The sequence below is a fragment of the Muscardinus avellanarius genome, assembly GCF_963383645.1.
Source record: "Muscardinus avellanarius genome assembly, chromosome: 18".
Taxonomy (NCBI): domain Eukaryota; kingdom Metazoa; phylum Chordata; class Mammalia; order Rodentia; family Gliridae; genus Muscardinus; species Muscardinus avellanarius.
In genome coordinates this window covers 26,526,539-26,554,396 of record NC_137804.1, presented here as the reverse complement: position 1 = coordinate 26,554,396, position 27,858 = coordinate 26,526,539, and the positions used below count along the sequence as shown (strand labels likewise).

Below are 27,858 nucleotides of genomic sequence, written 5' to 3'. Positions count from 1 at the left end.
TTTAAATATCTGACTTCATTAGAAACCGTTTTAACACTTTCTCATGCCATAAAAATACAGTAAGTAATTTGCTTTAAAAAAAATAAAACTACAAACAAGCATCTGATTTCCTCTCGCTCTTTTAAAATGTTTCTTAGAGATAGTAGTTTGGAGGTCAGTAAGACAGTAGGCTGAAGACTGGAATAATCTTCCACTTGAATGTGCTGAGCTCTAGAATCTGCTCTTTCTATACCCGTCCTCTCCTCATCCTAACATACGTACAATGAAACCATTGATTTAAAAACTATTAAATAGTGCTGATTTCAGACTGCTCTGTTACTTTAAATGAATGCAACTTACCCTTAACATTACAGTCAGAAAAATACTTAAGCCTCGAGGTCCCCAATTATTTGAAGCTAGATAACCACTCTAAGACACTTCTGACCGAAGTGATGCATGACTTAAAGAGAGGCTTCCAAAACCTGCTGTTAGAACCTACACATGCATGGAAAACACTGATAGCCAGTTATTGTTCACATGGTTTACTCTTCGGGAAGTCCTTTGCCATCAGTCAGCTTTAACTAGGCCAGAGTCAAGCAGGAAAGTGCACGGTGCACCAGATTCACCATCTGTTAAGTTGCAACTGTTTTCTCTTCTTTACTGACAGGCCATACTGAGCCAGGCTTTACCCATGACAGGCCAGCAACATGAACACTTTTATTATGCTGTTCTTCAGGCTTCTTTTTCTGAGTCAGCATCTTTTCTCTGGCTTCATCATGTTCAGAAGGATCCCAAGGAGAAGAGCTAGTTGCATACGAGTCTTCTATTTTAGGTTGGTCAAACAAGCGAGCACTGCACACCTTGGCACTGTCAACCACTTTACTTTTAAAAAGCTGAACATCTTCTTCATACAGTACTGCCTCTGGGTTTAGGGGGTTTGTCGTATCAATCTTGTAGAAAACTCTCCTTGCATACATTAATACTTGCCAAATATGATTATGGTTCCGCCTCCATTTTTCAAATGCTCCATTCACATTCAGTTCTCCTGAGGTGGGATCGACTAGCAGGTGAAAGATGGACTATCAAACACCAAGCGTGGACGGTCCCCACCTGGGTAGTTATCAGAGATGTGAACTGTGAACTTGAATACACCATCTTGATAAAGCCCATGATGTATGCCTGTTACTCCAAACGTAAAGGAAGAATAAAATAAAGTTATTAATTGACTATGATTTACTGTAGATTTTTCATAAATCTTAGTTTCTTTGTATTGGTGCTGTCCAAAACAGATAATTTTGCAAGAAGAGAGTATGCCACGTAGAAGGGTCCGTTAGAAGCACGTGCGCCATTTGTTGACTGAGCTGCTGGGGCAGGAGGCGTAGGCTTAGTTATGGGCAATGCATTTTGGGGACTAGAAGGCAGCTGTTTTTTGGTACCGTTCATGGAGGACTGGTTTTCATGTACCCTGTCAGTGTCTTTTCCTCGCCATCAGATCATTTGCCTACGGAACTTGTAGACATGCCCCAGAAAGGGTTCATAAGGTGTACTCCAGAGAAGTTCAGTGGTCCGTGTCACCAAACTCTTCTGTCCTCAGCATTCGCTTTACCAGTCGGCTGGACAGTGCGCCTGACCCCGGCCTTCAGTGCAGAGCTCCCCGCTGCCGAGCACCATGGTGGCCTGACAGCATCTCTGGCCACAGCGCCAGCCCGGCCCCTGCCCACTCTCTGCCCCACCCTCGAGATTTTAAATTTTACCAAACATTAATTTAAATTTAAATAGCTACATGTGCATAGTGGCTTCAGGGTTGCATAGCATAGCTCTTCATATTGTTCAAAGGAGTCAAAACCATCTTCCAATTATTGTCATAGATCAAATTTTTGCCTTGGAAAAATGGCCATGCATTCATGTTTGCAATGAAACCATACACAGCTAGACATGGCAGTTAAGTGTGAAATAGTCATTGCAACCAACGTGATCATTTTGTTTTGAAATTATATACAGTAACTGCCTGATGATCAAGTGCAGAGAGGCTGAGCAGGCCCAAGACCTAGCCAATCTGGAACCTGTTTCTTTTTTCCTGAGAGCTCTCACCTATACCTTGACAAGGACAAGGCCCTACTTATCAGCCCCTTGGACAAAGGCAAGTCCAAACCTTCCTACAGACCCTGAAGTACATACATGGAGAGACAGGGCTCAAAAAGCCCAAGAGAGAACATGGAAGCCAATTAGGTTGCCTTTCCCAAAGTAATCCAACGAACACACTACCTCAGCATAAAAATGAGGGAGAATCCCTACATTCTTCACTCTATCACCTACTTCTGACATCTGTTTTTGGTATTCGCCAGTTAGCTCATGTTTTGCATTTCTTAGCAGACCCAAAAAGGTAAAACATTCAGGGAACACAAGGTGATAAGATAGCAACGTTTTTTTTTTTTTTTTTTTTGGTGGTACTGGGGTAACTGGAAGCCCTTCTACCTCCGGGCTACACTCCCAGACCTATTTTTACATTTTTATTTGGAAACAGGGTCTCCTAAGGCAGCGCGCGCGGCTGGCTTTGAACCTGCGCGATCCTCCTGTCTCTGCCTCCCAAGCGCGGGGATTACAAGCGTGAGCCACCACGCCCAGCTGCAATGTGTTTTTGTTGTTGTTGTTGTTGTTCTTTTTCTTCTAAGTATGAATAGGAAATAACAAGCCAATGTTTTTCCTTAAGAAACTCACAGGGTATTAACTTTCTTCCATGCATAAAAGAATCTTGAAAACTGACGACACTCTTTAGTGAGAGACCCCTGGAAGCATGGGGTGCAGGAGGCAGACTTGTACAGATCACATCCAACAAAGGAAGGTACCGGCCATTCTAATTATTATTTTTATGATTTTTGATAAAATGAAGTCATTTCATTCCCAATCCCTTACCTCTGATTCTAAAACCCAGAAAGTCCTGAATCAAATCCCCTTGGTGGCACCACCTGACATGAACTGTAAAGAAACAACTCAGTTTAAGATTTTAGTTAAACTTCAGTTAAACAGTTTATGTTACTTTGGTGTGAGGATTTTTTTTTTTTCTGTAGAAATGTTCATTTTTTTGCAATGGAGTATTGCCACAACCTCACTGGAAGTTTTACACAAACCGTGATGAGTACAATGAAGCTCGCCTTCCCAAAGTCCCAAAATACCCTAATTCCAAAACACACCTGACCCCGAGGGGCCTTGCAAAGAAAGCTGCTCAGGAAGGTCTTTGCTCTCAGTCCAGCCTCTGCTGTCCACTGAGACAGAGCCTTACCTCGGTCTGAAGGATGGCAGCCCTCTGTTCTTTGGCAGTAAGCGACTCTTTGAGCACTTCAATGTGTTGCTTGCAATCTGAATTTTGATTGCTAAGCGTTTCAAGCTTTGTTTGTAAGGCAAGAAGTTCTGACTCCTTCTTTGAAAGTTCCTGCTTCAGTTGATCGATCTGTAAACAAAACCACAGCAAGAAATTAGAAACCTCCCCTTTGGATTTGACAACTACTGACTTCCCTTCATTTCCAATAGCCAGTGATCACTGATGTGGTAGGACAGGCTATGAATTTCCTTAAAGAGATGGCTTTGGAAATCACACAGTCTTAGGGATCTGGAGGAAGCCCCATAGATAATAGTAACAATAATAGATTGCTTGCTAAAACACTGAGTTCCCAGATTTATAATGAAATTAAGGTTTCTTGGCCAATCCTACCTATCCATGAAACCCCCAAGCCCATTGCCACAGTCTTCAGGAGGGTCAACAGAGAGCAGACTAAGGCAATCAACTGACCCAAGACATATTCCACAGTGGAGATGATCATTCAAAGGAATCACGTGACAACGGGAATCTTTAAAAAGGTATTGGGGGAGCCAGGCATGGTGGCGCACACTTGTAATCCCAGCACTTGAGAGGCTGAGACAGGAGGATCTGGGTTCACAGCCAGCCTCAGCTTCTTAGTGAGGCCTTCCACAACTTAGTGAGACTTTGTTTCAAAATAAAGAATAAAAAAATGGGTCTGGGGGTATAGCTCAGAGGTAGAATGCCCCTGGGTTCCATCCCCAGCACCACAAAAAAAGGTATTGGGGGGGTTGTAGCTTGTATTAAGTGTTTAAGAGACTCAGAGGAACATAAAACAGATAGGAGGTATAAGAAAAAGCAATACAAGAAACAACCATCATCCAATTCAGAGGAAGGAAGGCAGGAGGGATCATTAGAATTACCCATGTCCCATCCTACTTCTCCTTCTGTCCCCTTTTGCAAATAATTACCACCCTGAATTTAGGGTTTTCCATTTCCTCTCTTATCTTAGACTCTTACCAGGCATATCTGCACCTGTAAGTAAGATGCCATTAGGTTTTGCATATTTTAACTGTATTTGTGCCATGCACATGTTCCTTACACACTTTTGTTCTAAAGGTTACTGCCCATGTAAATCCATGTATAGAAAATTCATTCATTTTCAGTGAAGTAAATAGAATATTCCATTGTAAGACTTCACGTTTTCTGCCCTTTTGCTACTGACAGATATATGGGCTTGTTCATAGGATTTTCAGTCTTACAGCCAGTGCTATTTTGAAGTGTGTGTGTGTGTGTGTGTGTGTGTGTGTGTGTGTGTGTGTGTTACTAGGGATTTAACCCAGGGGCATTCTACCTCTGAGCTACACCCCAAGCCCTTTTTATTTTTATTTTGAAACAATATCTGACTAAACTGCTGAGGCTCTTGCTATGTGGCTGAGGCTGGCTTCAAACCTGCAATCCCTCCATCTTAGCCTCCCAAGTACTGAAGTTGCAGGCGTGCTCCACCATGCCTGGCTTGAATATTCTTGGACGTATCACCTGGTACATTTAGCAATCATTTTCTTGAATGCCCACTTAGAGGTGAACTTGCTGGACCACATAGCACCCACAGCTAAAACTAAAATGTTTTCCAAAGCAGTTATATTGATTTGCATAACCACAAGAAGCTTGTAGGTATGCCAATCAGTACACATCTTTGTCAGTATCTTACATCACCAGTCTTTTACATGTTTGCCAATCTGATGTGACTTGTGGTAGCTGGTCTTCAGAGGAAATTTCTATTGGTTTCCTTATACCTTTATGTAGATATCACTTCTCACCACTAGAGGTAGAGTCTGCTCATCCTCTCTTGAACCTGAGCTGTACTATGACTTCCTTCAAACAACTGAATGCAGCAAAAGTTTCAGTCTAACTGATGCTGATATATCAGCCTACAGAAGGACTTAGGCAACTTTGGCTTCCCCCACTGGAAGCCAGACACTGTGTCACAATCACTGCACCCGCAGGGAGGGTGATGCAAAGTACAGAAGTCTGGTGATGAATGGTGGCCCCTTAGTCTTGCCCCAGATACCAGAGGGAAGAATTCCAATGTTTCAACATTCAATGTTATCACATTTTCTCCTTTAATATGTTATTTTAGCCAGGTGTGGTGGCACACACCTGTAATCCCAGTACCTGGGAGGCTGAGATAGGAGGATTGCAGGTTTAAGGCCAGCCTCAGCAAACATAGTCAGGCCCTCAGCAACTTAGCAAGATCCTATTTCAAAATAAAATAAGAATGAGGGTAATGCTCGAAGGAGAAGATCCTTTTTCAAAATAAAATAAGAATGAGGGTAAAGCTCGAAGGAGAAATGCCTTGGGTTCAATCCTGGGTACCCCTAGTGTGTGTGTGTGTGTGAGAGAGAGAGAGAGAGAGAGAGAGAGAGAGAGAGAGAGAGGAAGAAGAAGGGGAGGGGAGGGGAGGGGGGAGAGAAGAGGAGGGAAGAGGAGAGGAGAGAGAGAGTTAATGCAATGAGTTATATTAATGGAATTTTCAAACATTACTCTTCTTTAAATGACTGCGAAAACCCTTTTTTAATAATGCTGTTTTATACTTTTTATGTTTCTGGATTCCTTGCTAATATTTTGTTAAGACTTCATCTGGGCTTATGAGTAAAACCGGCTTGTAATTTTCCAACCTCGTGCTGTTCTTCCCATGTTTCAGCTCATTTATGTATACACATGGAGTTGGGAGTGGGCCTTCTTTTAGTGAAATGGTTTGTGTAAACTGGGATCTTTTTCTATTAATGATATCACCAGTGATTCGACCTTTATAGCCGAGTAGAATCCCACTGTGTGTATGCGCCAGTCTCTCTATGCGTTCATCTGCTAATGGGCACCTAGGGTGGCGCTTGTGAATGGTGCTGCAGTAAACACAGGTACACATTGGCACTATAGTATTTTGACTTTAATTCCTTTGGGAAGATACTGAGGGGTAGTAGGACTGGATCTTATGGTGATTTCACTTCTAGACTCTTGATGAACACCCTTACTGATCTTTATAGTGTTTTAACTAATTTACAATTCCAACAACAGTGTATTAAGAGTTCCTGTTTCTCAACATCTTCACCAGAATTTATTATTTTTTTGTATTCCTGATTATTGCTATTCTAACTAAGATGGAATTTCAGGGCACTTTTGATTTGTATTTTGCTGACTGCTAATAATGTTGAACATTTCTTATATAGAACTGGTATTCTCTTTTTTCCAAAAAATAACACTTACTTCATCCTTTTCATTTTTTTTTTTGTTCTTTTATGCTACTAGGGACTGAACCCAGAGGGAGGCTCCAAGCTACTCCCCCAGCCCTATTTTATTTTTATTTTTGAAATAAGGTCTCTCTCACTAGGTTGCAGAGGGTCTCACTACTTACTGAGGCTGTCCTTGAACCTGCAATCCTCCTGCTCAGCCTGCCAAGTACTGGGGTTATCAGAGTGCGCCACCACGCGCAGCTCAACAACTCCTTAAATTGGGTAACTTAAGTTTTCCAGATTTTGATTTTAAAAATCTATTTAATCTGTTGATAACTTAGAGGATGGGTTAAAATCATCCACTATATGAGTGAACTTGTAGTTGTGCCAAATTTCTTAGCTGTGGTAGCCGGGTGTGGTGGCACATGCTTTCACGGGCCAGCCTCAGCTACTTAGCGAGACCCTATGGAACTTACTGACACCCTGTTTTAGAATAAAATAGGGCTGGGGGTGTAGCTTGGAGGTAGAATATCTCTGAGTTCAATCCTCAGTACTGAAAACAATTCTTAGCTGTGCTAATTGTAAAATTTACAGTCTAAAGCCCGGCCTGGTGGCGCATACTTTTAATTCCGGAATATGGGAGGCTGAGACAGGAGAATCATGGTTCAAAGACAGCCTCAGGTCCTATTTAATGAGGTCTTTTGCAACTCAGTGAAACCCTGTTCAAAAAAAAAAAAAAAAAGAGAGAGAGAGAGAGAGAGAGAGAGAATCGAAAATAGGGCTGGGGTGTAACTTGGAGGTATGCCTCTGGGTCCTATCCCCAGCACCAAACACACACACACACACACACACACACACACACACACACACACACACACACAATTACAGTCTACAATAACTTTCCTACACTTACTCTTTGGGTAGAGTGTCTTTTTGCATTTTCAAATCATCTTTGAACCTCTCCATGTTGTAGATGTCTCCTGCATACAGCATATTCCCACATTCTTTTATTCTGTCTGATAAGACTACAGATACGTGTGATTTTAATCTAACCCATCTTGCCTTGGGCTTTCTACAGGCACCATCATTTATTTCTTTTATTTCTCATTGTGTTTTGAAAGACTTATTTTCTCATTCTATTTTTTGAGGCTCATTTAAGAGTTATGCTTTTATTTATGTTTATTACATTTGTTTTACTTTACCTTTGATCTTAGGTTGTTACTTTATCCATCTTGACAGATGCCAACAAAAATAAATAACCTGTACCCTACTTATAACACCAGCTCCTGCTACACCTTAGATCTGACCCTTGAGATACTCTTAACTTAACAGCTCTTTTTACATTTTAACATTTACATTTTAACATTTACATTTTTAATTTATACCTGAAGTCAAAAAAATTATTGTTTATCTTCCTTTTGAGCAATATCAGGATCTTTGAGGCACCTGAGGTCAAGTCACTACCCTCTTGCCACACACATTATTTTTGTCATGTGTTTTATGGCTTTCTTGTTTTGCTTTGTTTTGTGTAACGTATAATTACCTCTTTGCAGTCCACATTTGTTTATATTTACCCATACATTTATCACTTTTACCTGAAATTCATCAGCTGTACCAGTGACAAGGGCTCATATGTAAGCAAGTAAAACAACTCAATGGCAAGGAAAAAGAAAACATAAAAACGTGCAAAAGACATTTCTCAAAAGAAGACATACAAATGGTCAGAGGATAGCTGAAAATGCTCACTATCACTCATCAGATAAATGCAAATCAAAACCACAGCGAGCTATCACCTCATCTCACTTAAACTGGCTACGGTCAAAATGGCAAAAACTAATAATTGCTGGCAAGGATGTAAGGAAAAGTGAACACTATATACTCTTGGTGTAAATTTAAGTTAATAGAGGCAGCTATCATGGAAAATAGCATGAATAGTCCTCAAACAACTAAAAGTAGAGCTACTATATAATCCAGCAATCCCACTACTGCGTATATACATAAGGGAGATGAAATATGTATGTTGAAGCCTGTGCCCCTGGTTTACAGCAGCACCATCCATGATAGTCAAGGAATCGGAACAACCTGCGTGTGTATCCACTGATGAATGAAGAAAGCATGGTATGTGTACAGGGCGGAATACTATTCAGCCACAAAAATGACGAAACTCTGTCATATGCTACACCCTGTATGGAACTGGTGGTAATTATGTTATAAGCCAGGCACATAAAGACATATACCCCATGATTCCATCCATATGTGGAATCTAAAAAAAGATGACCTCATAAAAATTGAGTCTACAGGGGAAGTTAAAGAGGCTGGGAAGAGTGCGGAGGAAAGAATGGGGAAAGGGTGGGGAATGGGCAAAAAATTATAGTCACACAGAAAAATAAGTTCTGGTGTTTCAGTTTGAAAATTTGCTCTAGGAGGGATTTGTCAAACTTCATTTTTGTCTGAAAGCACCTCAATTCTATTTTTCTTGAAACACATTGCTGAGTATTGAAAGTAATTTTCTAGATTGAGAGATATTCTCTTTCAGCATATTGAGACGATTATTATCCTAGTTTCTAGCCACAAGAAGCTACTGCAAAATCAAGCTATCATTCCAAATTTGTTCCGTGTGTGTGTGTGTGTGTGTGTGTGTGTGTGTGTGTGTGTGTGTGCGTGTGTGACGCTAGGTATTGAACCCACAGGCACTGAGTTTTGGGAAATTCTCAGCCTTCCACTCTTCAGACATGGTTTCTTAATAGGGATTATGCCCCCTCCATCTCTCTTTCACTATGGAACCCAAAGTATAATGATTTGAGATCTTACTCTACCTTCCATGTGTCTCAACTGTCTGCCATGTTTTCTTTTTCATCTCTTAATCTCTCCTGCTCTGTTTCCTATTGTATTAATCTATCTTCTGCTACGCCCACTCTCCTGCTGTAACTACTCGTTGATCATTTAAATGTATGTTTTTATATTTTCACATTTCTACTAGATATCTTACTTGGTTATCTTTACATTCACCCGGTATTTTTATGTTTCTTGACTTTCATTCATTGTTAAACATGTATTTATTTATTTATTTATTTATTTATCTACTTACTTATTTTTCTGCAGTAATTAGAATTGAAACTAGGGGCTTTCTACCTCTAAGCTATACCCCTCAGCCCTATTTTTATTCTTTGTTTTGAAACAGGGTGTCACTAAGTTGTGGAAAGCCTCACTAAGTATCTAAGGTTAGCCTCGAATCCACAATCCTCTTATCTTAGCCTCCCAAGTACTGGGATTACAAGCATGCACTACCACATCTAGCGATTCATTTTATCTTATTTAAACATACATATCTAGTGGGCTTTGTCTTATAATTCTAACTTCTGAAATCTTTGCCCTCAGCTTTGACTGTGTTTTGTTTTTTTTTTTTTTTCTTCTTTTACTGGCTATCACTTATGGTGTCTTGCTTTCATGCAGATTTTGTAATTTTTTTTAATTAATGTTTTTCTTCTTTGTTATTTTGCTGTATGTTCACAATTTTGGAACCTTACCTGGAGCAACACTGAGGCCTATGCTGAACATATGGTCCTTCACAGCATCGGCTTCTGCCGGTACCTGGGGGCACAACGAGCCAAGGATACCTTTAAACTACCTTCCCTACTCTGAGGCTTTGTTTGGATCATCTCACACCGCACAGCTGTGCAAGAGCCGGCTGGATTCTCAAAACTAGCCAGTTTGGCTTGGCCCAGAGTTTCAAAATATATCATTTCTCCTGGAGTCCCCTAGTATAAATGGAGGCAGGGAGGTTATTTTTAGTTTACACTTGCACTAAGAGTCTAGGACCCCAGCTTTGCATGGTAGTGGGCTTCCTATTAGATTCTCATCCGAACCAACTTCCGGTTTCTTTTCTCTAATTCCATTTTAACTGTGAAAACTAAATCTTGAGTCTATCCATCTTGACAGATGCCAACAAAAATAAATAACCTGTACCCTACTTATAACACCAGCTCCCTGCTACACCTTAGATCTGACCCTTGAGATACTCTAACTTAACAGCTCTTATACACATTTTCAAATATATGTCTTCAAAATATAATTCATTAAGCGTTGTTGTTGTTTACAGCAACAAAGATTGACATAAACAATAACCAAGCTACGAAAGCAACAGCTGACTATGAACAGAACGGTCAGCTTGGCAAAAACTAGGACCTGCTGCTTCTTCAGGCTGCACAGTTGACTACAAAGGTGGATATGAAAGAAAATCCCATTTGCAAGAAGAAATCAGACTACATCGGACAACAAACAGATTGCCTCCAGCTAATCAAATCTAAAGGATCGGTAGTGGCTGAACAGAAAGAGGTCTTGCAAAGGATTCATTCTGGTTCTGCTTAAAGGTTCCCTGGGAAGGAACCATGATTACGTATGGAGGTTCATGTGCGTGATCAAACACCGCTAAAGTATATGCAATTCATGAAACACAGTACTTCCTGATAAGTGAGCGGATCATAAATCCATTGTCATTTCTCCCCAGAAGTTTCCTCTGTTGTATACAAAAGGGGCTGAGTATACTAAAAAAGAAGGACAATGGGAATTAGGATGACCTAAAACGAGAAAAGAAAGTAAACTGTGTTGTGACCAGCATGATCAAGCACTCTCTTAGGGGCTCTGGCCCCAAAATCACATCCAGTTGTAGCTGACAGCACAACAATACAGAGCTGATTCCACATATGAAACTGATTCATCTGAAATTAAAGCTCAAAAAGAAAAACCTTTCCGCTCTGCAAGTCTAAGCAAAGATGGCGTTTCTATTGAAAACGCGGATGTGTGCTAACTCACGAATACCAGGGTAAGAGCTGTTGTAGGGATTGGCGTGTGGAGAGAGAAATTTGAATGAAATCACTTTGGCCCAGGGACTGGGGTTAGCAGGAAGGAAGGGCGTCATAGGGTCCCCATACACCTACTTTCTTCAATATGAACAGGTTGATAAGGATAAAGCTTTTTCAATCTATAAATGTTAGCTTTCAGACTATCGCTGCCATGAGGTAAATTTTAAATAAATATTTATACAGACAATAACAGAAAAAAAGGCTTTCCTACAGGGAATATGGTTACAGGGTAAAAAATCATATGCTTCCATAAAAATATGCCTTTTGCCTTCTTTAACAGCCATGAACTCAATAAAAATGGAGAGTGACGCAATTGGACGTACATAAGACTGAGGCCGGGGAAGGTCTGTCTCCGCGATGGCCAGCGTAAAAGCCCTGTGGAATTACATCACGCGCTTCATATGAAGTCCATGTGGACATCAGGCACACTTCATCCCGTCTGAAAATTCCTCCCCCACTTACATCTGCAACAGCACCAACACCCAAAAAAACCATGCTGCCAAGGAAAACAGCTTCTTTTTCACAGCAGACACAGTCCTCACGTCTAGAAAGCGATATGGTTACTATCAGGCGGTTTGGGTTATGAGGTTTGTAACCCATCAGAGGCTTCTAAGGAAACGTGTTCAGAGTAACGGGGGCGACCTAAGACAGCAAAGCGGCGGCTTTGGCAAACACTGAAGACAGAGGGAGCGGCTAATATAGCAACGCCGGGATTGGTAGGTGAAAAATAGGAATATAGGTAGGAATATAGGTAGGAATATAGCTTGTACAGAACGGGGAGGCATCCTTTGTTGTTTCTTTTTGAAAAACAATTATTTATATGATACATTCCATTCTCAAAGGCTTGATAATGTTCCTGAAAGTGACTCCTGCTTTCACAGCCTCTGAGTCAGCCCTGACAATCCAGTTTCCCCTTTGGCACTGGGGCAAGAACTGGAGTTTCCAATAGGGGAGACCTGCACCGGCTGGGGTGAGGGAGAGGGTTCTCCCAGGGGCTCGGTTCTCAGGGACGCTGCACATGCTGAAGGACTTGCTAGATGCCGGGATTTCTGCCCCAGCCGACTATGCCTGGTATCCCCGCCTTCAGGCCAGCTGAGGTTGCAATGTCTCTTTCATGTACCGAAATATGTGATGCGCTGGTTTTGCTATGATGTCATATTAATAAAGCAACTTAGGGCCCAGGGCCGGGCGGCATTTGAGAGCTCTGCTCTGTGCCATGTCCTTTCTGACTTCCCAATCTTATCCAGAAGGAATCTAGCTGCCAATGATTTTCAAATATAAAAAAGAAATTGTCTTAGTATCATTTACATGACACGAAGAGTTGGTGATATCAAGTCCCTCCGAGATGCCAAGATGCACTGAGGCTGGAAGTGGGAGAGTAAAGGACAGGGAAGAACCCATCAGGGATGGAAAGCAGCCCCCAACCCAGCCCAGCATGCGGGTGGCAATGCTACCATTATTACAATTCTCCTCCCTTCCTTCTCTTTCTCCTTCTCTCTTTCTCTTCTTTCTTTCTTCCATTTTCCTCTTTCTTTCTTCCTTTCTCTCTTTGTTTTTCTCCTTCCTTAAATTTCTTTTTTCATTTTCACTTTAAGTGAGTTGGTTTAAGAAGACTTTAATTTTATAAAGAAGGCATTAATAAACGGACTGAATGAATATGATATATTTATTCATATATTATGATTCCTATCTCATAAGGGTTGGCTGAATGTATCTATTTTGGTTATATATTGATTTAGCAATTTCATATTTGGAAAAGGACTTGAAGGAATGTTTAACTACAGTACTGAATTTGGAACATGGATTTTAAAAATTATGAGAGGTTAAGCCAGGCGCAATAGTACATGCCTACAATCCCAGTGCTTGGGAGGCTAAGAGAGGAGGATTGCAAGTTTGAGGCCAGCACCTGACAACTTATAGTGACCCAGTTTCAAACTATAAGTAAAAAGGGCTGGGGTAGAGCTCAATGATAGACTGCCTCTGGACTCAATCTTCAGCAGCATTGGGACTAAAACCATGCTGGAATCTCGCAAAAAGTTTTAATATGATAAAAACCTATCAAGATCTTTGGGTATAATTTAAAGAGCATGAGATAATGTTTAGAGATTATATGTATGTGTGTGTATATTATATATATGTATGTACATATATATACATATATATACACATATATATATATGTATATATATATGTATATTTTACAGGTCTGGGCATGAAACCCAGGGGCATTCAACCTCTGAGCTACACCCCCTGCCCTGTTTTTTATTCTTTATTTTAAAACAGGGTCTCACTAAGTTACGGAGCGCCACTGAGTAGCTGAGATTGTCCGCGAACCGCGATCCTACGGTCTCACCCCCAGTTTGTTTTAATCTTTCTAAGTTTCATCTAAAAAAAAAGATGAAGTCATGAGAAGCAAGCTAAACAATGTCATCATATTCAACATTTTATTGACAATCAGAAACCAAATAAACAATAAGAGAATTTAAAAAAATAAAAAAGCAACTTAGGCCGGCCGTGGTGGCGCACACTTGTAATCCCCGCACTTGGGAGTCAGAGACAGGAGGATCGCGCAGGTTCGAAGCTAGCCATGCTGGTTTAAGAGACCCTGTTTCAAAAATATAAAAAATAGGTCTGGGAGTGTAGCCCGGAGGTAGAAGGAACCCCAATACCACCAAAAAACAAAAACAAAGCAACTTAGGTCTTTCACTGTTACTTAACTTAATCATGAAGCCTTCAAGAGTTCCTGCCAGGAAGCCGGGCGTGGTGGCGCACGCTTGTAATCCCGACATTTGGGAGGCTGAGATGGGAGGATCTCGGTTTGAGGACAGCCTCAGCTACTTAGTGAGGCCCTTTGCAACTCAGTGAGACCCTGTTTCAAAATAAAGAATAAAAAATAGAGCTGGAGGTGTAGCTCAGAAGAAGAATGTCCCTGGGTTCCATCCTCAGTAACATTAAAAAAAAAAAAGGAAGAAAATAATTTCTGCCAGTCTCAACTATCTGCTCAAGATCTAAGTGGGAGGCCAGCATGGTAGCACACACCTGTAATCCCAGTACTTGGGAGTCTGAGACAGGAGGATTGCAGATTCAAAGCCAGCCTTGGCAACTTAGCCAGGCTCTCAGCAACCCTATTTCCAAAAAAAAAAAAAAAAAAAAATCGGGCTAGGGGTGTAGCTTGGAGGTAGAATCCCCCTGAGTTCAAGCCCCAATACCAAACAGAGAAAAAAAATCAAAGTGAGGTGCATGGCTCTCTGCATGGATATTTAAAATATTTCTTTCCCTCCAACCCACATGCTTTATCCATTGTAGTAATTAGTGAAAGCTGCATTTCTAGGCTAAAATACAGAATCCTGCTCTCTTCCCCGAAGTAGAAGGATTAAGAAAACCTAGTAACGTCAAGAAATGTTATAGCTTGATCCAGTAAGAACCGTCTTTCACCGAGTGTGGTGATGTAGGCCTCTGATTCCAGTACTTAGGAGGCTAGGACGATCACAGGTTTGAGGCCAGCCTCGGCAACTTAGTGAGACTCTGCATCAAAATAAAAAATAAAAATAGGGCTCAGAGTTAGAACATCCCTGGGCTCAATTTCCAATATCAAGCACATAAAAATTTTTAAAAGAATGGTCTTTTAAAACAGATAATATAAAATCTGATTCTTTTCGGTCTATAAGGAATATTTGTTTGAGACAAAAACTCATTTTTATTTGTGTTTCTAAATATCCATTTTTCACATAATTCAGTTTAAACATAACATTCTTCTTCTTCTTCTTCTTCTTCTTCTTATTATTATTATTATTATTACCACTACTATTACTATTATTATTATATTTGGCTATATTCCTTCAAGAATAATATTTAGCTGAGTGTGGTGATGCGTATCTGTAATCCCAGTACTTGGGAGGCTGCGATAGGAGGATCTCAGGCTTGAGGCCAGCCTCAGCAACTTAGTGAGACCCTCAGCAACTTATCGAGATCCTATCAAAATAAAAAAAAAATAGGACTGGGAGTCTAGCTTGGAGGTAGAATGCCCCTGAGTTCAATCCCTAGCATGACAACAACAAAATACCATTTATAATTACTAGCTGCTCTTTGGGCCAAGTACTTAACTATATTATCTCACTTTTCTGCTCACACATAAAGTTTTATAATAGTATTAGTAATAGTATTAGTAATATCATCATTATTATGAAGGACAAGCCTGCCACTGCATGGCATCCTCAGCTGTAGCGGGGCGTGAACAATCAATCTCTCCTCGTGGAACGACAGGGTGGGGGGGAAGGAAGCTTAAACCAAAACGATAACTTTCTCCCAAAGCCTTTTTTCCTGGCCTCGTGGTGCTGGGGATGGAGCCCTGGGCATCGCACATGTTAGACAAGCCCAAGCCCAAGCCCAAGCCCAAGCTTCCTGACTTGGTCCTCTCTGTCTGCGGTCTTCATTCTAGGGTGATCTGAGTGCTGTCACAGGTCCCCTTGGTACTGTGTTTGCTGCTTTTCAGCTCAACTTTAAAAGGGAAGGACTGCAGAAGAACAAAGCCAGAAAGAGTGGGGACAGGGAACCCCATGTGCAAGTCTGTGGCGGTCCCCGAAAGCAAAGGGTTACATTGAAGTCCTTTGAACTACATCCTTCTCCCATTCCACACTTTTAGACATAATCAACACCTTCCTTTGAGATGAAGAGCAGGCAGAAGTATGCAGCTTTTTTTTTCTCTTTCAGAAACACACATGTGATACACACCCACGCATACATGGTGAAGTAACTAGATATTATTGTGATTTCCTCTCTATACATTTGCAAACTCTGGAAGGAATATGCATGTGTTTCACAACTAAGGAAAAACACTTAAATGTCTTTTTTTTTTAATTTTTTTCCTCCCCTTTCCCACTACTTTTTCACAGAAGGCTCCATTATTTTAACTCTGCTACATCTTAGAAGGCAACAAACAAGATTAAAACCTAAGCAGGGTGGGTGGCACACACTGGTGATAATGATATAAATTAATGAAGCAGTTTACTCCACTATTTTATGAATATTCCATAATAATGATAATACTATCAACAAGAATGTCTGATATTTGCTTTCTAGAGATGAGACACGGGACTGCATGCTTTAAATAAATCTCCTGGAATTGTCAAAGCAATTCAATTATGGAAGTACTTTTTTCTCTTCTGTGTGTGTGTGTGTGTGTGTGTGTGTGTGTGTGTGTGTGTGTGTTACTAGAGATTGAACCCAGGACATTCTGCCTTTGAGCTATACTCTCAGCTCTTTTTGTTTTTAAACAGGATCTCAGTAAGTGGCTGAGGCTGTCCTTGAACCTGCAATCATCCTAGCTCAGCCTCCCAAATACTGGTAATAGAGGTGTGTGCTACTGTGCCCAGAGGGAGGTATTTTCTTTATCCTTAATATACACATGAAGAAACAGAGACTTAGAAAGGTTGAATAAGTTCAGGATCTGGAAGCACCCAAACTTAAAATTGATTACACAAAACCAAATATCTTAAAAATATTAAATGCATGCCGGGCATGGTGGCGCACACTTGTAATCCCTGTGCTTGGGAGGCTGAGACAGGAGGATCGCGGAGGTTCGAAGCCAGCCTCAGCTAGTTAGTGAGGCTCTCAGCAACTTAGTGAGATGCTATTTCCAAATAAAGTATAAAATAGGTCTAGGAGTGTAGCCTGGAGGTAGAAAGCCTCTGGGTTCCACCCCAGTACCACACACACACACACACAAAAAAAAAAAAAAAAAAAAAAAAAAATTAAAGTGCATTAAATTAGTTTGCAAGAGAAACAGCTTTTGAGACAATCACCTTCTAGGAATAAACAAGAAATACAGCAATGTTGCAGCTTACTAAAATTAGCAAACTTAGAATAACTGTAAAAATTTGGAAGAGAAAGAACTAAAAGTATGCTAATTCCCCAAACAGAGAAACATCAAAGAAATGCATTAGAAAAGTGGGAAGGTCACAATGAGTAGAAATCTCACCAGAGGCTTTCCCTGATCCCTTCATGGAATCTAGGGTTTTGAACTAAAAATATAAAAATCTTTTGCGTTATTCTTTATTGCCCATATATTTCATGACTTTACATAAAGCAGATTCTGTGGGTATTTGGAAGAAGTATATATGCAAACCATAACTTTTCAAGTCACACCAAAAATATAAAAGTCTGTAACGCCGAGTCGTACCTTGGTCTTCATAAACTTGGAGTGACTTTTGTAAACCTCGATTTGTTTGATCTCTTCTTCGCGGTCCTCGGTGTTCAACACCCCATTGGCTTTTAACATCTGGATCTCATCCTCGAGATCCCTTATGTTTCGCTCCAGCGAAGCGATTTTCGTGTCCTGTTGGTTAAAAAAAAAAAAAAAAATTAAAGAACGAGAAAGAACATTTTTTCCGGCATCATCAAAACAGAACTTAAGAAAGCAATTTGGGTAGCGATACATTAGCTACGTAGAAATGCCCTAAATTCAGAACAACTTATTTTTCTCACTGTTGAGGATCGTCTGTGAGATGACTCCTAATCCAATCATATGCCAACACAAGCCAGAATCACCTACACTTGTTTCACCAATATCTGGGGACCAAATGACCAAAGCCATGGTAATAAGTGTTAAAAAAATACCACTTAAGTGGACAAATTTGCAATTTGGAGTGTAGTCAAACGGCATATTTTTAAGTGTGTTAGCAAACACAAAAATGATTTGGTCGTATGTATATTCTGTGGCTGGTTTTAGAAGACATGCTTGGAATTTGACTCTCGAAGAGAAAGAAATTTGAATCTACGAATGGAGAAAAAGAGTCGTCTAAAACACAGACACAAGTGAAATGAAAGCACTGAATCTGGACTTAGTATGACCGATACACTAAATACTGGAAATTTATAGCAACTGGAAATAATATATCACAACATCATGATTTATTTGCCGAGCAGTCAGGTCCCTACGTGACAAAAAACATGACTACCTTGCGGAGCATTTCCAATGCACTGATTTACACACCCCCAAAACTAGAAATATTGCATTCAGATGTGGAATTAATGGAGAGAGGGGAAAAAAACAAACCCAATGACAGACTCTACACAAGAGAGCGCTTAATAAGAAACAATGCATTAAAAAGTAAGAGAAGAGAAAGCTCTTGCAGCAAAACCAGGCAAACAAACAACAACCACATCCACAACCTCAGGAATTAAACTCAGACCTAAAACGCACGCGAGCTTGGTGTTTCTTACTGTCACCATTTACCCGCTGTTGTATTGCAAAGATTCAAGGGGCTTGTGTTTAATTTGTCATTGAAGATTAATGAAAATAAGCCACTGATTCTTCTGTCTCTCTCTTTTTTTTTTCATTTCCTTAGAATTTTTATTGTTGTTTTCGGTACTGATTGAACCCAGAGATATTCAGCCTCTGAGCTGCACCCCCAGCCCTTTTTATTTTTTATTCTGAAACAGGATCTCCCTAAGTTGGAGAGGCTAGTCTCCAGTTGTGATCCTCCTGTCTCCGCCTTCCCAAGTACTGGGATTACAGGTGGGTACCAGCACACCTGGCTCCATTTTATGAAATTTATTTTTGGCGGGTCTGGGGATGGAACGTAGGGGCATTTGACCTCTGAGCTACACCCTCTGCCCTATTTTTTATTCTTTATTTTGAAACCGGGTCTCACTGAGTTGCAGAGGGCCTCACTAAGTAGCTGAGGCTATCTATGAACCACGATCCTCCAGGTCTCAGCCTCCCAACTGCTGGGATTACAAGTGTGCGCCACCAACGCCTGGCCATTTTATGAAAATTTAAAGGACTAAGAATTTCAAAAGCAAACATATGAATGGACTACTCTATAATTCACTTTGAAAATAAAAACCTCCTTATGTCGGGTGTCACTGGGCTAGAATGAGCGGGCAAGGTCGGGCAGTTTTAATGAGGAGACAGAACTAATGCTAGAGCTGGCTGTGAACGCAGTTCCACCAAGACCCATGTTGGGGATGGAACCGGGAGCCTCATGCAAGCTAAGCGCACATTCTAACACTGAGCTACACCGCCATAAGCCCTAGGATTCATATTTTCTAAAAAGAACATTCTTGCCAGGCATGGTGGCACACGCTTGTAATCCCAGCATTTGGGAGGCTGAGACCTGAGGATCGTGGTTCGCGGACAGCCTCAGCTACTTAGTGAGGCCCTTCACAACTCCATGAGACCCTGTTTCAAAATAAAGAATAAAAATAGGGCTGGGATTGTCACTCAGAGGTAGAATGCCCCGGGTTCCATCCCCAGTACTGCAAAATAATAGTAATAATAATAATTAATAATAATAATAATAATAATAATAATAGAACTTTATTGTTTTGACACATCAGCCTCCCTCCAGAGAACACACATCTCATGCCTAATGGCAGCGAACGTACACTCGGCGTCAGTCACCAGCGATAACCCAGGTCAACATGACACGCTGGCCTGGGTCAATGAGCCTCTGCAGATGAATCTGACAAAGACTGAACAGTTGTGCTCAGGGGCTGCCTATCGTCAGTTTATGGACAGGCTGTTCCCCGGTTCCATTGCCTTGAAGAACGTGAAACTCCAAGCGAAACTAGAACACGAATATATCCAGAACTTTAAAATAATACAAGCTGGTATTAAGAGAATGGGAGTTTACAAAATAATTTCTGTGGATAAATTAGTAAAAGAAAAATTTCAGGATAATTTTGAATTTGTTCAGTAGTTCAAGAAATTTTTTTAATGCAAACTATGATGGCAAAGACTATGACCCTATTACTGCCAGACAAGGTCAAGAAACTGAAGCGGCCCCCTCCCTTGTTACTCCAGCTTTGAATAAACCAATTAAATCGAAGAAACCGCTCAGCTCTGGCAGGGCAGCTCCACAGAGACCCAGTTCAACACAGAGAACTACTGCGACTCCTCAGGCTGGCCCAGGAGTGGCGCGCAAGCATCCTGGCGTGGGCAATGGGGATGACGACGACGTTGGATTGATGCAGCCGGTCAACGTAGTGAAACTCTCTGCCAAGGACCTGAAGAGAGGCATTTCTACTTCAGAAAGCTAAGGGACATTGAATTGATTTGTCAGGAGTGGGGGAAATGACCCTGTATTGCAGAGGACTGTAGATATTCTCTATGCCCCAGAGGAAGGTTTTGTGTGATACCTGATTGGGGGTGGGGTCCACAGGAGGAAATAAAAGCGGATTAGCAGAGCATCATCCGAATTCTTCGCTCCAAATCATGTGCTTAACTGTAAAATACTTCCTTCCATTTTCTTAGAGGATTCGCTGGTTTCTTTTTATAAGCAAAAAGTATCCTTTTTTTATCCTTTTTTTTTTTTTTTTTCAATGCTGGGGATTGAACCCAGGGCATTCTACTGCTCAGCTACTCCTTATTTTGAAACAGGGCCTCACTAAGTTGCGGAGAAGCCTCACTTAGTAGTCGAGGCTGGTCAAGAATCCGAATCCTCCCGTCTCAGACACCCAAATACTGGGATTACAAGCGTTCACCATCACGCCCGGTTTATCTATTTTTAAAACTCCACTTTGCAGAAGTTTCATTCATCTTCTGATAACTGAGTTGGGAACTTTTACCATATAGCAGAGCAGAATTAAATCTAGTCGGTTCACCTGGGGAACAAAGAGGCTGACCGTGGGCCTTACCGTGTGGGTGCTGGTTATGCTGATTGTTAGAGAAAGTGTTTTGATGTAACACACCAAGGCGGTAACCTCAGTAGAGAAATGTAAAGACTGAATTGAATTTTAAGCTGATGTGGAATCTTGGCAGAGAACATTTTAATAAATAAATACCTTAAGAGTATTTAAAATATGCTTCCATATTTCAAAATGTAAAATCTAGTGTGACAGGAGATCTTAGGTCTCTGACACTGTGTCTGGGAAGGAAGGGCCAGACTTCAGAACATTCGGAACCTGCTATCGCAGGCCTTTGGGGCTGCTTGAATCCTCCCAAGCCTAAAAGGAAAGTTTAAGAAGTTGATCAGTAAAACCACTTGGTGTCATCCACCAACTGCACCCCTAACAAAAACAGGCAGCACGATTGCCTCGATGAATAGAGGGGGTGTTTCAGCCCTGAGATGTTTCAGATAAAGAACATTCCACTGAGAATTTTTCTGAAGATTTTTCCATTTATTCCTGAAATTTCTATGTATTGTGTTTTGGGGAGAAATGAGGTGTGTCCAGTTTTGTAATCTAACAACTACTTTTGGGGATCTTCCCATGTCTCTGGGGCTTGAGTGGGGGTTGTGTCCCATTTTGCTATTTGTATTTACCTTCAATGTACTTCTCTTCTCCACTCTCCCTGCCCACTGGGGACCCCTCGTTGGCTCCTTAAGTTTGCTGCTCAGCACTGGAAGAACAGCAGGCGGAGGATGCCGAGGCAGATGAGCATCCTGCACATGTTTGCTGTTCCTCTAGCAAAGGGAGTGACCAGTGAAGGTCATTGTAACCTTGGCATCTGCAAGGCTCGGGTGTTTTCGGTATCTGCTGTCCCCAGCTCTCCACTGTCAACAGGATACTTTGCCAGTGCATTAATCTTTTTGGAGATAGACTTTACTAGTGTGTTACTAGATTTTCAATTTCTTTTGCAGAAAATAGAGTACCATGTCTGAATTAATTATTAATACCTAAAATATTTCATTCCTTAACTCTCCCTCTTTTGCACTGACCACGGCCTGTTCAGTTCCTTTGTTTGGCAGAATACTGCAAAACGTATGCTACCCACTGCTGAGACTCCTCAGCCCTGATGTGTTTATATTGATTTGTTTATGGTTGTAGCTTGTCCTAAAATGTGTGTAGAAAACAGATATTTTTATGACAGGATTGCTGTGTAGTACATGCTTTGTGTGGAATTTAGAGGAAAACCCAGATTCATTGGTTAACAATGCCAAAAAATGCGAGTAACTAGCCATTGTTCAAAGGACAGAGGTGCTATTTCTCTTTTGTGGCCTTTTAGACTTTTGTTGCCCTAAAATTCCCTATTATTGGGAACCCATTTTCTACCTGGTCTTTCTTGAAAGGTTTTTTTTTTTTTATTCTACTTTTAAGTAGTTTCTAAATAAATTTCTGTATTAAAAAAAAAAAAAAAACTAGCTGAGTGTGGTGGTGCACGCTTGTAATCCCAGCATTCGGGAAACCAAGGATCGTGGTTCACGAACAGCCTCAGCTACTTAGGGAGGCCCTTCACAACTCAGTGAGACCCTGTTTCAAAATAAAGAAGAAAAAATAGGGCTGGGGGTGTAACTCAGAGTCAGAGGTACCCTGGGTTCCATCCCCAGTACCGCAAAAAAAAAAAAAACCTACAAAAAATATATCTGTCTGTCCTGTCTTTGTGCATACCTCACTTTGCAATATAATAATTATTACTATAATTATGCTGTCATCATAGTAAAAGGAGAAAAGGAGAGAAGGGTAAAGCTGGGTATGGTGGTGCAAGCTTGTAATCCCAGCATTCGAGAGGCTGAGACTGGAGGATCACGGTTCACAAACAGCCTTAGCTGCTTAGTGAGGCTCTCTGCAATTCAGTAAGACCTGGTTTCAAAATAAAGAATAAAAAATAGAGCAGGGGCTGTAGCTTGGAGGTCGAATGCCCCTGGGTTCCATCCCCAAACCTGCAAAAAAAAAAAAAAGAAGAAGGATAACAACCACTTTCTGGGTCTATTATGTGCCCAGAACCAAGTGCTTAAAGAACCATAGATAACTTTCACTAACTCTCAGAAAAATCACTAGAAGATGAAATAAAAAGATTTCTAAATATTTCAAGATTAAATTCAGGCATATAAGCATGGTGGTTCACACTTATAATCCTAGTACTTGAGAGGCTGAGACTGAAGAAGCACAGGATCAAAGCTAGCCTTAGCAACTTAGTGAGGTCTTCTGCAACTTAGTGAGAGCCTGTTTCAAAATAAAGAATAAAATTGGGCTAGGGAGTAGTTTGGAGGTAGAACAACAACAACAACAACAACAAAAGTGCTCTGGAGGTAGAATGCACCTGGATTTGCTAGTACTGCAAAACAAAACAAACAAACAACACATGCCCATAATTCCAGTACTTAGGAGGCTGAGACAGGAGGATCACAGGTTCCAGGACAGCTTCAGAAACTTAATGAGAGTTGTATGAATATAATGCACCAATAAAAAATTTAAAAATAATTAAAAATAAAAAAGAAACTTAATGAGACTCTTAGTAATATAAGGAGACCCTGTTTTCAACAGAAAAAATAAAAGTTTTGGGGGTATAGTTCAGAGGTAGAATGTCTATCCCTAGATTCAATTTGTGGTACCACCAAAAGTATTTTTTCTTTAAAAATATTATGACATGTTTATCTGTAGATTTTTTCCTTTAAAAATAGTACCTATTGTGGTTTTCCAGTTATGAAAGCAATATATTTTAAATTCATAGAAAATGGAGAAAAAAAATCTCTTCTAATGCTACTACCCAGAGAAAATTACCATTCAGGACTTATGGATAGCTTTTCAGAACTTGTCAATTTTATATGAAACTTCTGGAATCTAGTATACAACCAGTTTGATAAAGGGGAGTATTATAGGCTGAATGTTTGTATTACCCCCAGATTTATACATGTAAGCCCAAACCCCCAATGTGATACCATTTGGAGATGGGGCCCTTGTTAGGCCATTTGGGTTAGATAAGGTCATGGCTGGGCCCTTGTGATGAAACTGGTACCTTTATAAGAGATGCCAGGGTGCTTGCATGGGGGGGGGGCGCCCCGCACTCCTGCACACATTCTCTCCCTCTCCCCTTCCTCCTCCCACAAGATGACAAAAAGAAAGTGGCCTCCGCAAGTGAGGAAGAGCATCCATACCAGAACCCAACCACGCCAGGCTCCTGATCTCAGACTCCCAGCCTCGGGAACTGTGGGAAAACAGACTCCAGTGTGCGTGCCGCACACGCTGTGGTGTTTTGTTAAGGCAGCTCAAGCTGGCAAGTACAGGGACCCATACTGAGAGACTCAGAGAGCTTGGGACCAGGAGAACCTCACAGATTGAAAAAAAAGAACAAGAGTTAAAAGACTGTAGAAAAATGAACTTGCAAAGGTTCATAAGAGTCTTCTGAAGTAAGTGAGGGCCATTTTAAATCAACATTTCTTCTGACTATAAAATTGAGATATGTTCATTATTTTAAAAAATACTTGGAAAGCTATATAAATAATTATTATCTACAATCCCATTACCCAGATATGCTCGCTATTAACATTTTAATTATTGCTATGAAAGCCTTAAGATTATAACTGCATCCTAAAACATATAAAGATATCCATTAAAATTCTACTAAACAGATTTTTAGATTCTAATAGAGTTTTTCTTCCTAACTTATAGTTTAATCCTAACTTATAGTTTAACTATAAGTTCAATGTGACCATAAAGGCCAAAATTCCTAGATTTTTTCTGTATAAAATCTCCTGGAATTTCAGACCCAAGCTTGAAGAAACTACATTTACATGTCTGCATGCATACTCATTTATTTGTAGGCATGTATGTACATGTATAAATATTTGACTGTGAACAATACTCTTTGTGGCCCTTACATCTTAAACTCTAATTTGCATTTTTTCACGCCTGGGTGTTAAACTTATGGCTTTACACATTGTAGTCGAGTGTACCATTGAGCCCAAGCTCTTTTTATTTTATTTTGAGACATCGTCTAAGTAAGATGGTCTGGCTGGCTTCAAACTTACATCCTTCCTGCCTCAGACTCCCAAGTAGCTAATGTTAAAGGTGTGTGCCAGTGTCCCCAGTTTTCTGACAGCGGAGTTGAGGTTTCCATCATGTAGGCCAGGGGAGAAGAAGCTGCTTCCTCTCCAAACCTGGTAAAATAAGATCCCACTTTTAAGAGCTATCCAACACGGCACAAGTGTACAGCGATCCAGGACTCAGCTTTCTAGAACATCTTCTGCAGTCAGCATGCCATTCTTAATCATTTTGTGTTTGTCAAACATCAGGTGCCCCTTAAACAGCAAGAAACATTTCAACTCCTCTCTAGGAACTGCAAACACTAGTGGGCGGAACATCAAATAAAAGCAATATCGTTTAGTCACAAAAGGCAACGATTATGTTATTGCTGAGTATCACAATGTGCTTCCCTTTCAAATACGGTAACGATTACTGGTTTCATTTTAATATCAGGCCAAGAAAGAAAATAGAAGCCGTTTTTATAGGGCACAGAACTCGCTGTGATCACATATCGGTCTACTGACGTTGATCAACAAACTTAGGGCCAATTTGGTTTAAAAAGAGGTGATCTAATGTTCAGCAAACGTCCCTACATAATTATATTATGCTTTATTTAGACTTAAACTCTAAACTATTATTACTGGATACCACAGAGGCTCTTGAAGGCTTAACTTTTAAAAATCATCTAGTTGTAGCTGGAAACTAACAACCGAGAAGCCCTTGGTCTCCCTCCGGCTTCTGGCCTTGGGGGTGACTGACTTCAGGGGTTGACTGTTGTCATGGTAGCCCACTCACACCCTCCAGGAGAAGTCAACGTAGGCTTAGGACATACTCAGAGGAAACATACAACTAGAAATCAAAACCTCATCTTTTGGGAGCAGATCAAACTAAGAAGATGGAGATGACTGGGGCGTGCTGCTTTTTTTGGGTGATGCTGTTTCTGTGTTTGTTTTGTACAGGTGCTAGCTAAGTCCCTGTGGGAAAATGGACAAGCACAGAGTCAGGGTGGACCGGGTCAAGTTGGAAGCATTCGATGCATTTGTCTCCCGGTCATGGTCTCACCTGCCTGCTTGGGCCCCATTCTTCATACAGCCCATGCCCTGGGAAGGCCTTCTCTCTGGTCTTCTCCCATCTCTGTGCACGTTGCTGATGACCCATGAGCAGAAGACGTATCTCTAGTGGTTCTTGTTAGTGACTGTGTGAGTTCTGAACTTTACATCTCCATGGATAAATTTGTTATTGTCATTAATACACATAAGTCTAATAAAAACAGCTAAAAATAAACAGTCCAGACAGACAACACTGGAAGGTGGAGGAAATGTATCCCTGACCTCTGGGGGTCACACCTGGAGACAAATCTTAGTTCAGGCTTTCCATGGTGGGGCAGGACACTTGGCCTCTCCAGAATAAAAGTGTGCTTACCAGCATGTTAGAAAAACCACAAGTGATGTCTAAGGGCACACAAAGCACCTACCGTGGCGCCTCTCCTGGGAGAGTAGTTTTTCCATTATCATCATGGTCCAACACAGTTCCTACCAATTCCCTAGATCCGTTAATGAACATAAGTAGAAGACAGCAGCTCCCACTTTTATCCAGTCTGTTTAACTCTGTGAGCATATTTCTAACCTTGCTAATCTTGTATTTATTTATTTATTTATTTATTTATTTATTTATTTATTTATTTTGGTGGTACTGGAGTTCCTGAAAGCCCTTCTACCTCCGGGCTACACTCCCAGACCTATTTTTTTATACTTTTTTATTTGGAAACAGGGTCTCTTAAGCCAGCGTGGCTGGCTTCGAACCTGCGCGATCCTCCTGTCTCCGCCTCCCAAGAGCGGGGATTACAAGTGTGCGCCACCACGCCCGGCTCTAACCTTGCTAAATCTTGTAATCTCAGGTTGTTATAAAGTTAAATGAATGACAACATGTAAGTCTTACAGAAAAAAATAGCCAATACGAAGTAGGTGCTCAATTAACATTACCTTTTCTCTCTTTTCTGCCTCTATCATATCTATTGTATGCCTGCAGCTTCTTGTGCTTTGGGGAAGGGGATCTCCCCAACTCCCAGAGCTTTTAGTGGGTTTCAACCATGTGGCCCAGACCAGAGGCAAGTGCCATGGGTGGTCTGCGTACAGTGACCGGTACAGGATGAATTCATAACTCTAGCAAAGCCAAACAGAGTTCTTTCAGAGGATTAAAAATAGGAGTTGAACGGTGCTCATGCTCACTCACTCATGCACACTCTCCTTTTCTGAGAGTAAGGAAAATGTGGGCCTGTGGTGGGTGACTGGGCCTTGCACCATCGTGTGACATGCTAGCTGTCACTGTCTGCACCCTCCACTCCCCACCATGCCAAATACAAGAGTGAGCGTCTGTCACTTGTAACAGGAGAGTATAATGCATAAGTAATAGTGTGAAAGATAACACCAATAGAGAGTTAGATGTAATATTCTGCACATCTACAGAGAATTCAGAAATAGGTTAGTACTGCCATAGCAGAATCAAAAGATCTTCAGAAAGCACAGGAGCCGAATCTGTGGTTTCTACATGAAGAAGATGATCGTAGAGAACATGAAATTCTTTCCAGCTAGAAGATGCACACAAAACCCGAAGCTACGCAGGAAGTCCAGCATATAACATGTAAACGAACAAGGGAATAAATATCGAGGAATGCACTGAGGAGGAGGAGCAGAAAGACGGATTAGAGAGCACAGATTGCATCTAGTTGCAGAGAGTTGAAAATGAAAGGAAGACGAGATGGGATGATAATCAGTCTTGAAAATTAAGCTAGGAATTTTTTTTTTTT

At 40.9% G+C, this 27,858-nt stretch overlaps 1 protein-coding gene and 2 pseudogenes across 5 annotated transcripts in view; 1 reads left to right on the top strand and 2 right to left on the bottom strand.

Annotated features, from left to right (window-relative positions):
• Nucleotides 1-27,858, bottom strand: part of ERC2 (ELKS/RAB6-interacting/CAST family member 2) — a gene marked incomplete at both ends in the record, with an annotated part of 759,201 nt that overhangs the window by 446,522 nt on the left and 284,821 nt on the right. For all 3 annotated transcript variants that reach the window (XM_080715235.1, XM_080715236.1, XM_080715237.1), the window contains 2 exons: nucleotides 3,260-3,427; nucleotides 17,545-17,700. In XM_080715235.1, coding sequence (XP_080571361.1) covers nucleotides 3,260-3,427; nucleotides 17,545-17,700 — 324 coding nt within the window. The remainder of the gene's footprint in view (nucleotides 1-3,259; nucleotides 3,428-17,544; nucleotides 17,701-27,858) is intronic.
• On the bottom strand, nucleotides 612-1,517 carry LOC308276807 (AKT-interacting protein-like; annotated as a pseudogene). The gene has a single exon. The product of its transcript is annotated as an AKT-interacting protein-like (transcript).
• Nucleotides 19,739-20,551, top strand: LOC308276895 (microtubule-associated protein RP/EB family member 1-like; annotated as a pseudogene). Its single transcript has one exon. The product of its transcript is annotated as a microtubule-associated protein RP/EB family member 1-like (transcript).